Consider the following 12343-nt stretch of genomic DNA (forward strand, 5'->3'; position numbering starts at 1 on the left):
TCAGTATGATTTTCTTCTGGCCGTGCAAGCTGTGATAGCAAGGCAGAGCTCTCCTGTCAGCAGTGTGCCATCAGAGCAATCCCTGTCCTGCAGGAAGGTATGCAACCTCCTCAGAGCTGATTGTTTTTTTACCTTTTTTTTTACTCTTGGCAGACGTCCTTGAGCATTTGAAACGGATGTGAGAGAGTTTTTAGTCCTCATGCAAAACAACCAACTAAACATAACAGATTACATCAGCTCAGGCTTTTCAATTCCTGGATGGCAGCAGAGTGCTAATCCAACCTTCATCCTGGATTTCATAAACTGAAACAAGGGAGGCTGGCAGGAGCAGCGCTGCCGGATTGAGGAAGCTGACGACGGTGCAACATGTGGGCAACACACTTTATAAAGCTCATAAACTTGTAGGCTGATGTGTGCAGCTACCACTTTGGATCTGTACCGCTGCTTCCCTCGGCTAGAGGCACCAGCAGGCTGAGCACTGAGACCTGCTCTCTGGGATGGAGCATTTACCCCTGCAAGACATGAAGGGCTTCCTGTTCCTCACACTCCTCCTGATGCCCGTGCATGCTGGAGCTGCTTGGAGTGCGAAATACGCAGTAGATTGTCCCGATGCCTGTGACAGTAACGCATGCAAAAGTACTGCGCGCTGTAAGCGAACGGTGCTGGATGACTGTGGCTGCTGCAGAGTGTGTGCAGCTGCTCTGGGGGAGACTTGCTATCGTACTGTCTCGGGTATGGACGGTGTCAAGTGTGGTCCTGGGCTGAAGTGCCAGTTTTACACTGAGGAGGATGACTTTGGTGATGAATTTGGTATCTGCAAAGGTAATGATATTCACTTTGTATGCACCCACTGTGGCAATTTGACAGCAACATACATGCAGAGTTTGCCTCTTGCTTAAAAAGTCTAAAATGGGATTTTTCCAGCTCATCCCTTAGCCAAGAAAAAGGAGGAAAAATACCTGCTGTCATTAGAAGATATATGTAGTGGGGCATATTTATTCATGTGGCAATATTTTTTACACCTGGGGACATGTGTTAGGAAATATAGACAGGGTGTGCTTGGAGATGAGTTTTTTGACTGGGGCTTGGGAGAGCCAGGCATTAGTCCTGTTCTTTCTGTTGATTTGGTGAGTGGCTTTATATAAATGATAAAGACTTTAATCCTGTAAGGATCCAGGATCCTTGTCATAGGTTCCCTGCTGCAGCTGCACACTCCTGGAGGTGATGGTCCCTCTGGCACTGCCAGCTGCCTGCCCAGGGACCAGATGCTCACTCTGGGGTCTGGGGGATGGAGAAAGCAGCACTGCCTCTGTGCCTAGAGGCTTTGTCTTGTTTAATTTGGTCCTACCTTTGAGATGCTCAGCCATCCTAGGGTCAGGGGAGGCAAACAAAAACCCTCTTGCCTAAAAGATGGCAATAACAGAACAGAAGCTGACCGTGAGATGAGCAGCCAGGCACTGCTTTCACTTTATTCCAGGTATGTTGCATACTGATTTCTTTAGTCAGAGGTTATAACCACATTTTTCATTTATGAGCTATTCTCACTCCATTTAAACAGGGTAATCTTTAAAAGGGTGACAAGCAATTATATTCATAAGAAGAAGGGTTATTTTTTTTAAAAAATAAACTATTTAAAAAAAAGAATTTGCAAAGCATGAATGCAGTGGGTTTTGCTGTGTTTGTGTACCACTTCAGTAAGTAGATACAGATCAGCCTTAGAATAACTTCCTTAAAAGTGGGAATATCTTGGCAGTTAAATATCAGGAGTATTGATAGACTCACTTAAAGGAATGACTTAGGACCTGATGCTGCAAAAATTATTTAGGCTTGTGTGCACATCCAGCATTCAGGATTCAGGATTCCAGGATTCACAAACAGCACACACTTATTTACCTTATTTAAAATAAATTCATGTGCATGGTTGAGTGTAAAACCAAAATTAATACTTTATTGCAAAAGAGCACTTACACATAAAGATTGTATCTTTGGTGCACTCACCAGGAAATTTTACTGAGATAATTGGCTGATCTTCAGTTTGTTAGAAATTACCACAGTGCAAGATACTGCTTGTAATTCTGTTAACAATTATTTTGAATTAGTGTGTACTTTTCACTTTCCTCATAGAAGTTTATTTGCAATAACACCCTTTGAATGGGAAAAAGAAATTCTATGGGACTTGAGATCTGAACAGATAAATCTTGGCTGCTCTGTGGAAAATGTGAAGTAGGGTGTTTGGACTTTTTACCAATCAGTCAGTTGAAAGACTCTCATTAATTTCAATAAAGCCATATCTTAACTTAGAACTGGTGTTTAAAGCTTCTATTCCCCATATATTTATTTCCACTAAATATTATGATGTAATTTTACAAGAAAGAATTATTTTTTTTTTCTTTCTTCATCTCAGCTTTGAGATAGCACAATGTCTCTCTGGGGCCAGATATTGTTATTTTATATATGCATATGCAGATATGATACCAGGTCATTCACTCATTTTAATAACTTCCATGTTTGTAATAACTGACAGATGCAGGATGGCTAAATTCTCCCTGGCTTCCTGTTAACAATTTACTTTGAAGTTCTGGAAAAATGATCTGAACTCTGTTCTTCAAGTTCTTATTTCTAAAATGGGCCGTATATATTCCAGAACAATGTTTTGTTTATTATTATAAGAGTGCATCATACCATTATCAATAGCAATGTCATTATGGCCAGAAGCAAAATACTTTTTGGTGCCTTTGCTTACATTAAAACACTGGGAGCGATCTGCAATTTATTTAGGAGCAGGGTCCTGTTGAACAAAAACCTTCTAAAAGAAAAATTTACTCAGATCTCAGCTTCATGAAATCTGAAGAGCCTCATCAATTCCAGGATTATTCCACACAAAGCAGTTGTTTCTATGCTGTTGTGCACAGCTTTGCATTCCACCTCTCTCGGCTGAGCACCTGCAGCAGGCAGATTGATGCTCCACGTAGTGTGGGCTCTTTGCATGTCTCCCAGGGAGGATGTGCACACAAGAACAGTTTTACTTGGGCAGGAGTTTGTTTTTGTTTTATGTGGACAAGCGGCAGATCAAAGAGTGTTCTTGGGAAGGGGAGTGTGCTGAGGCACTGTAAGATTCTCCATGCTGGAGTGACTCACTGTGCAGTCCATTTCAGGGAACTGATTGATCTAGGGCTTTTCATTTATATGAGCATATTCATTTGATACACAGAGAATTGTAAAATGTTGGCTATGCTACAGTGCATTAGCTTGATTTTCATATTGCCTAGGCTGTATGGCAAAGTTAAAAGTTTGCATTCATTCAAGAGGTGACTGGAAAAACTGAAAAGGGTAATTTTATTGTGGGGTGTTATATGCACAGAAACTGTGTCTGGATCAGGAGGTCCCATAGCTGAAAAGGAGAGACAAAATGAGGAGAGAGGTATCGTTTGTGCTTACTATGGTCACCTTTCTTAAGAATTTTGTGGAAACCTGGGCTAGGTGGTTCCTTAGTCCAGCCTGAATAGTCATTCATTTGCTGTCAGGAGGTGAATCAGGAGCTCTCCAGACCTTTCCATCTAAGGTGACCATATACTTTGGGTTGGCAAGGACAGTCTGAACATAAAGATGCTTTTCTCCTGGGATATCTCAAACCTCTCCTGGAAATGATCAGCTGTTTGTGGGTTTGGAAAAGGTGTGTTAGATATGAATTTTCCCAGTCTCTGTCTCTTTAGCAATGGTTTTGGGAAGGTATCCTATTCAACAGCAAGGAAGAGGAGGACAAGGGCTGTACCCCCTATTTTAAACTCTCTGGGAAGTTATATGACCCAGCATGTGATATGCATCAGCTATGGGACAGGGCAAATCTCCTGTACCTGACTAAATTTTCTCTGGAAAACATTTGTTCCCATCCTAGGAGCTGCATTGTAGTACTCCACAAGCGTGCTCAGGGATGTGATGTTTGAATTGGGGCATTATGTGACCAGATGCAGCATAACCAGGGAGTTGCCTTAGTGCTAGAGATCCCTTCAGGGCATACACACTCTTTTGGCTGGAGATTCACTGAGCTGTCTGCCACAGGAAAGCAGAACTTTGTTGTCTGAGAAGGTGTTGGGTGGGAGGCTACTCCCCAGGACTCAGCAGCCTCTCCAGATGGAGGGTGAGTTTGCTGGATAGCTCCTCAGGGTCAGGCTGCATCCCAGACTGGCCCTGGCCACAGCAGCCCTGTACCAGCATCAGATTGCAGCTCTAAGTCTCAAAAGTCATGAAAGTCAGATAATACCATAGTGAACCACACAGTGAATTTAGGGAATTTCTGGAGTCATCTTCATTTCTAAATTCAGTGCTAGTCCTTTAATTAAATCTTCTATAATTGTATATTTACATATTCATATTGCCTGTAACTAAAGCAATTTAACATAAGAGTGCATTTAAATCTGGAGGTGTTTCAGAGAAGGATTACCAGTAGCACATAGGAAATAAAGTACAGGAAGTAAAATTATGTATATAAAATGTGTCAAGATTTGTCAGTACTGGAAAACAGTTGTAAAAAGCAGTCAGTATGCTAAAATCCTGTAGCTAAGGTCCAGCTGACCTCCACTCAGAGGTTTTCCACATTCAAGCAGAGCAGCTATTAAGACAGCAGCTGGCTTGGATTACTGAGAACTGCTTTGCTATGTATTTTTTTTTTTCCAGAGTGTCCCTATGGTAGCTATGGAATGGAATGCAGGAAAACCTGCAACTGTCCCTCTGGCATCTGTGACAGAGTAACAGGGAAGTGTTTGAAGTTCCCGTTTTTTCAACTGTCTGCTTCAAAGCCTCCAAATCGAAGAAAAGTATCTTCACATGCAGGTAAGACTTTGTGGGACAGTTGATTTTAGCAGAAAACACCTTGTACATGATCTACTACCACTTTGTGTGTGAATGGTAGGTACTTTGGTGGAGCTGTGAAAACCATTAACAACACAAGGTAGGTTTATTTTTCTTATTCACAGCTTCCTTAACATGTGGCAAGGAATTAGGTGAGCTGTGACACATGGTAGAAACACTTTGAAATACTTTGCATCTGTTGCATGTGCTAGCAGTACATCACCTGTAGAGTGGGAGGCTGTGCTAGGGTTTGCATCAGTCAGTTCAGGATTTCACTACATTGCATTTACTGCTATTATCTAATACGTAGTAAAATCAACATTTTTTTACCCCCATATAGAGGGCATACCTCTATATGTTTTCAGGTGCCAGTAAATGGTTTTATTAAATGTTTTATTGTAATCACCTGTCATTGTTTCTGGAATAAGTTATTTCCTTTGCATTTATATCTGAAGCTTGTAATAGATCTGTCCAGAATTAAAGAAAAAAAAGAAAAAGAAAAAGAAAAAAGAAGCTGGAGTGTTTTTGATCCACCAAGGAAAGATCACTGAAGTTTTTAGAGGTGGGATTAAAATTTTTCCCTTTTTTCCCACCTGATGATACTGAGCTATGCTTTATGGAATGATGTTTAATCTAAATATAAACACAAACCAAAATAAATACAAATGTGTAGGAGTCAAAAAAGAAATGAAAAAAAAAAATCAGAGATTTAATCCTAAGCCTACTGGGGATCTTTTATAGGGTTTCACCTAAATGTCTTTGGATTTAATTTCTTCTCCAGCTGCAGTTTGTGTGCAATTTTTTCTTCTGTTATGTTAATGTGTATGGAGTTTATTGTCTTAATAAAAGATTTATCTTTCTCCCATTCTCTGCTAAAAGGAAATTAGATTGAAGCAAACCTCTGCATCTTATGCATGTATTACACTTAAAATAGTCTCCACAAAACCTCTTACAAGATTGATCAGCCCTGATATTTTTCTATTTTTCTATATGATTTTGTTCTTTTGCTTTTCCTTGTTCTATTTATTACTGGAGGTGCCAAAATAATGATGGTGCTTGGTTTTTTCTGTATCTAGCCTATATTCCAAATCTTACCGGACAGCCTATTTGCATCAATTCCTACTCCTCTTTTCTCTTCCCCACTCATTTTTGGTCCCAAACTTTCTGCTACCTCAGTGTTTAACTGCTTGACTTATCCCAGCCAGGATGAGATAATCATGTGAGTGGAAACAAACTGTTATTTACCCTTGCAGAAGTTTCCCAATTACTTCTGTCTTCAGAAGTCTGTCGCTGCTAGCAGACCAGGGACACTGTGAGTAGTACTCCACTGGATGGTCACACAGGGTTTCATTTAAAAGTGCTCTTCAGAAGCAGCTATAGCATCTAAGTGATCTTCAGTGAATTAAAACACCTGTAAATGCCTCTGTGTTTTAGACAGGCAAGTTTCTGACCGTTATGCTTTATGAAGACCACTATCAAATGTAAAGGTGTCAGAGCATGGTCCTGTACATTGCAGTCTGACTCCTTCCATGGTCAAACAGTAGGGCAGTGGACAGCACGCTTTGTTCCAGGCCAGCTAGCTGTGCCAAGAAACCTCAACCACATCTCAGGAATCAGCCTCAGCCAGGGACTGTTTCCAGTGGACAAACTGAATATCTTTTACCTATTTTTGGAGAGTAAGACAGTTTCATGGCATGCACCAGGTTATTCCATGCCAGCTGGCCTCAGTCAGAGGATAGCTGCAGGGAAGTTTAATTACTGCTGTGGTTATTGAGGGTATGTTGCTTTGTCCTGTGTCACACTGGAGTGAGTGTTACAGTCAGAACTGGAAACTGAAGTCAAATCATCAGCCCTATGCTTAAACTATTAGAAAACAGATATGACATGCCTTAATTTGGTAGAAATCTTGCAACAAGGTAATTGGCAGTAATTTAAACTTCAAACATGTCAGTTAAGGATTTTTCAAAGTGTTTCTAAAACATTGCAGGAACATTGCTGCAGGACAATAATTTAAAGCTCTCACATTCATGAAATCCACCTTTATTTCTGTGTTTTTTTCAGACAATGACATGGCATCAGGGGATGGAAATTCTGTAAAAGAGGAATTCGTTAAAGAGAAAGTTATTCGCTCTCCAGTAATGAAATGGCTAAATCCTCGCTGATATTTACCTACACTTGTAAGACTTTCAAGTGAATGCATTTCTCACAGATTATTGGATATGCAACAACACACTTTAAAAACAAAGTAGATCTATAATGTATGAATATGTAATCTTTGAAGCTCAAATGTGACCCGTTTTTAATGAGAAAAATGTTTACTTAAAAATAGACTGTACAGTGTATATGACTTTTGATATTTGTTTTGATAAGTATTTGAACAGAGAAATGTATTGTGGCTTTTTGAATGTATAGTAATACTGAAAACCCAACATGATGATTTAAATAATGCCAGAGGCTGACTCTTGACAGCCTGAGGCTGGAAAAACTCTCACTGAATGAAGGGGATAATTTGGGTGAGTGACACTATTGATGTGGAACCATCATGAAAGAAACACATATAAACAACACCTCAGATGGAAGGAGTACCCCTGTTCAATAACAATAATAACAACAAAAGCATAACAGTGTAAATTAAATAAACCAACATTAGTTGTTAACAATTTTGTTGTTTTTGGAAGTTTGGTGACAATTCATCAGAGATAAATATGCCTTTCTTCAGAGAGAAAACACCCAGCATTTCAGTTTATACATTGTGAATAACTTTGGCAAGACACTACAGGCATATATTGCATTTAGTTGAATTTCTAAAGTTAAATTTTGTACAGAGAAACAGCAGATTGGTAAATTCTACCAATTTGTAGAAGGGGATCTGAAACAAAAGAAGCTGCTTATCATTATTTAAATATATGTTTCTATATGCCAGATAGTTGGTGTCATTAAGATGACACTTGCATTTCTTTGGGAAGAGTGGTGAAAGGCCAGCAAAGGGACCTTCATGCTTTCCATCTTCACTGCTGGCTATGGCCCAGATGTGACTCACAAGGAATTTATTTGATCCAGGGAAGACTTGGACCCTCAGCAAGTGATAGTGCAGCCACAGACTCTGCAGTATTTTGGTACCCAGTCCTTTGTCTCTCAATTGCATGAGCAAGTGGTCCCATTTCAGCCAGGAGAAAAACTTTTTTTTTTACCTGTTAAGAGTGTTGCAGGAACGGGCAATCCCACATTCGGTCTAAGCTGGATGATATAGATGTAAATCGAAAATCACCACTGAGAAAGGCTTGCTAATATGTCTGAAAACAATCAAATCCACAGATAATGAAAACTGACGTGTCAGAGTGAATCTGGATGCCATGAGTTTAGGAATGGCCTTTTAACATAGAGCACTCTCATTGGAAGTATGGCTTGATTTTAACATTTCCTTTGAAATCAGCCTGGAACTTTGACAATGACTGCAATGAAAGAAGGAACACACAGTACAGCACCCATAGTTCAGGATCTGAAGCATACTTTCAAAACTATGACCAACTGAAATTCCCATGCCCTTCAAGGGATCCAAAGTCAATATCTGTGGAAGCAGGATGCATTCACCTGGGAAAGCAGACACTAATTATGCTCATCTGCAACAAGAGGATGATGACAGCAATAGACATCCAAATGTCAGGATGAAGGTGCAGGTTCTCTTGCCATGAAAATTGGAGACATACAAACATAAATCTCAAACTAGCATAATAACACATTTCAACCTGTATTGAATGTTAGGGTCTGAGAGGGAATAATGTTACCTTGGGCTATTTACTCGCAAGTGAATTGATTCGAATCTACTGATATCAAAAATAATTTTTTTCTTGATTTCAGTGAGAGCAGGATCAAACCCACGGTCTTCCAGCAGACTGATGAGAAATATTGAAAGAATGTAGTAAATACTGCATACATTATTAATATTTTGCAATAGTGTCATAAATGACATTACAAGTTCTTGAATGTAAATCAGATAAGTCAGTTGGTTTTAAAGAGTGTAATATTATTATTGTTCAATAAAAAAAAAACAACTGAAAGCATCACTGTCTATTGTGTCTATCTATTAATGACAGAGTAAATCTGATGGTGATGGCACAGCCATTGTGCATGCAGATTAGGTACACTTTTGCTCTCAAATCCACAGAAACAGTTTCACAATGTCTCCATCTATTTCAGCAAATTGCTGGGACCATTCATGATTGCAGAAAATGAGTGGTGTCCCATGTACGGAAATATGGATGCCAACTCTGAAGCAGGGAGCACAGTGTCTGTGGAATAGCAGGTCGCATAACTTTCTCAGTCTCGCCTGAGAAAGTGGCCTGGGAAATCATAAGGAGGAATTAAAACAATCCTCAGAGATAGAAGACAGCCTTGAAGGTGCTGCTTGTCAGTTTCTTGTTTTCTTGCAAGAGAAGGTCGAGGGGTGGTGTGCCCCACTGACCAGTGATGGTGATGTGTTAGTTTACTAACCAATAAGAGGTTTTTTTCTGTACTTTCACGTATAGGTCTATGAAAAAGATCTGAGGTAATAAACCGGGGAGAAACTCTCCTGTTTGACTCCCAAGAGAGTCTGTGTCATTCTTCTCGCTGCTCCCAATAGAGCAACACAGAAAGATTTGTGTCCACACCAGCTTCAAGACAAGGTGGCTGTATCCTAGCTGCCTACGCGGAACAGCCGCTCCTTGGCCAATCCTAGTAGAGGAAGGATTTGGAAGTTGTCTTTTCTTCCTGGCCTGGCCATCAACATGCCAGGGACTATTGAGCTCTAGGGCAGAGCTTGCAACTCCTTGATACTCTTTCATTTATCATAAAGGAATAACCTCTGAATCCACAACTGACAAGTCAGGAGAAAGGAGGAGATGGAGAAGCATGCCTTGAAAACATTTTTGAATGATTTTTACTCTTTTTCATCAAATTTATAAAATGTTTTTGCATCTCTTCAGCTGCTTCAGTGATAGTTTGTTGCACACAAAACATATTTCAGGATGATGTTACGGTATTTCATCCTTCTATTTTATCCTTTATCCATTGAAACATTAATCTGTTGATACCAGTGACAATGGGACTACACCAGGATAAGAAATAATACAAGTGATCATAGAGCCATAGAATAGTAGAATTGTTTAGGTTGGAAAAGACCTTTGAGATCATTTGAGTCCCAGCTGTTAATCTGACACTGTCAAATCCACTACTACTCCTCAAAAGCCATGAGATAGTTCATCACAGGACATGGTCTTGTTATCTAGTAATTAATTCGTTTTTAGTGGGGTCATGCACTACTTCCAGTATGAATACATTTGGCAAATAGGCCTCATCTCTGGAACGTAGCTGTTACTTTCTCAGTTACCGAACTATAAGCTATATAAGATATGCAATGACTCTCACTCTTTAATGTGTGATTACACTGATAAGAACTGTGCTTTAATGCAGCTTGTATTACAGTCTGTATTATAGGATGCTGCAGACACCATTACAGTTCAAACAATAAATAATCAAATGTTTTAGAGCAGTGTCTGAAATACACAGAATAGAGAAGCCTGAAATACATTCAGATGTATTTCACCCACAATTCACATAATACATAAGAAATATATTGCCAGTGTAGATCAACTTTTAATAAAAAACAGCCTTATCAACATCAACTGTGAGAAACATCTTTAATGTACTCCAATGGATGATTTCACTATATAAAACATCCACACTTGTGAGATTTATCACTGCTTAATCACTATAGTGTGATTAACAATATGAATTTTCCACTCTGACGTGCTAGGACACAGATATTGGAATAAACACATAAAAGTATATATTTTTAATTAGAATATGTTTATTGTTACCTCTGTACATGCTTGCTTTCTATTTAAATGTACTGTCAGGTCACAGCAGCACTCTGAAAATATTTCCTGACACCTGCAAAATTGGTAAATATTTTCTGTTCTTGTTGTGTCTGCCAAAACTAGGAATTTCACAATTTGGACTGATAACTTTACAGACATCATGATCTTCACTTTGGCCCATATTAATGTGGTTTTCACTAGGGTTTGTGAAAGTCCAAGGAAACTGGGTCTGACAAAACTGGTGTTCAGCCTTTTTTTCCTCTTCCAGAGGTGGTACTATCTTCTGGGTGGCCAGAGACCATGCACAACTCAACCACTTGGCTTAATTATTTCAGGATGGGTGAGTTTAGCAGTCAAATAGGTGTTAAAATTGCAAGACATCCAAATGCTGAAGTATTCCTTCCCCTCTCCTTCGCAGCAGCTGCCAGTGACCCCTGTACATGTGCTGAGTGCCTCAGTCGTGGCTGGGTGGTTGTGTGGCACCCATGTCTGGAGAGCCTGGCTTTTCTGCAGGCACCAGCGGGGATCCAGACACAGTCCTGGCAGCCCCATGGCCCTGAGCTGCCTTCCTGGCCCTGCAAAATGCTTTGTGTAAACAAACAAACTTGTGTTTGGAGGAAGAAAAAGACAGGGATTTCCTTAACTTTATTAGAACATGGTGCTCCTAATCCTCCCTGATCCTCTTCCATTCACTGTGCTTCCAAAGAAGATTCAGATTCATGTGCTTGTTCCCTTCCTACTTTTGAAAGCTATCAAGTAAAAACCCAGCTGAAATTAAGGGCAGCAGTTGGTTATGAATGAGTTTATCTTCACTATTCTAAGGAGATACAGATTAATTTTTCAAAAGATGACATAATGCAGTTTTTCTGCTCTGCAAACACCGAGCCTAACTAAAGTGTTTTTTGATAAACTGGAACAACTGAAATCCTATGAACATTACTTGAAAATATCTTTCTTTCTCACAAGAGAAACATCTATTTTTGAAGAACAAATAATGCTTTGGAATGCCATTGAAATCCAAACACAATATTAGTATGTTCCTGAAAAAAAAGGTACAATGCTGGGGGAGAATGCACTAGAGCCGTTGCAGCTGTATCACACTTTCCTGTTTGTTATTTTTAGTTTTCCATTCCTGCTCTTTATTTTGGGCTTTGCTTTACTTCCTATGTAGCTTCCCCTTAACTGCTGTATTGCTCTGTCTTACATATTTCAGGCATTTGGCTCGCTCTCCTTTCTTTCCTCCTTTTATTATTTTTTTTTCTTCAAAGGAAACCCAAGAAGTGCTGTCCAGATTCAGGAAGTCATGTTTCTCTTGGCAGTGTCTGAGTTCTTGGTTTTCTAAAGGCATTTAGGAAATTTACATCGCTAGTTTTCAGCTTTTAACATACCCAGGCCTCATAAGCATAAGAAAAGAGTAACACACTAAGAAAACTCAAGCCTGTTCTGTAGGCAACTATGTCCTGATCTTTCCACCTGGGAAAATCAGTACCCAGTCTCACCTTAACTTCCCAGACTGGCATTGAATTAAAAAAGGAACGTAAATGGGCTCTGGTGAAAATAATAATAATAATAATAATAATAATAATAATAATAATAATAATAATAATAATAATAATAATAATAATAATAATAATAAT

The 12343-nt window shown here is 39.4% G+C and overlaps 1 protein-coding gene across 1 annotated transcript; it reads left to right on the forward strand.

The window, feature by feature from the left end:
* The first annotated feature begins 263 nt into the window (after nucleotides 1-263).
* On the forward strand, nucleotides 264-8899 carry ESM1 (endothelial cell specific molecule 1). The gene is made up of 3 exons (XM_058826030.1): nucleotides 264-822; nucleotides 4675-4830; nucleotides 6910-8899. Exons 1-3 carry the CDS (start codon nucleotides 498-500, stop codon nucleotides 7008-7010), a joined length of 582 nt encoding a protein of 193 aa, XP_058682013.1. The 5' UTR covers nucleotides 264-497; the 3' UTR covers nucleotides 7011-8899.
* The last annotated feature ends 3444 nt before the right edge of the window (nucleotides 8900-12343 follow it).

Source organism: Poecile atricapillus, chromosome Z, assembly GCF_030490865.1.
Source record: "Poecile atricapillus isolate bPoeAtr1 chromosome Z, bPoeAtr1.hap1, whole genome shotgun sequence".
Taxonomy (NCBI): domain Eukaryota; kingdom Metazoa; phylum Chordata; class Aves; order Passeriformes; family Paridae; genus Poecile; species Poecile atricapillus.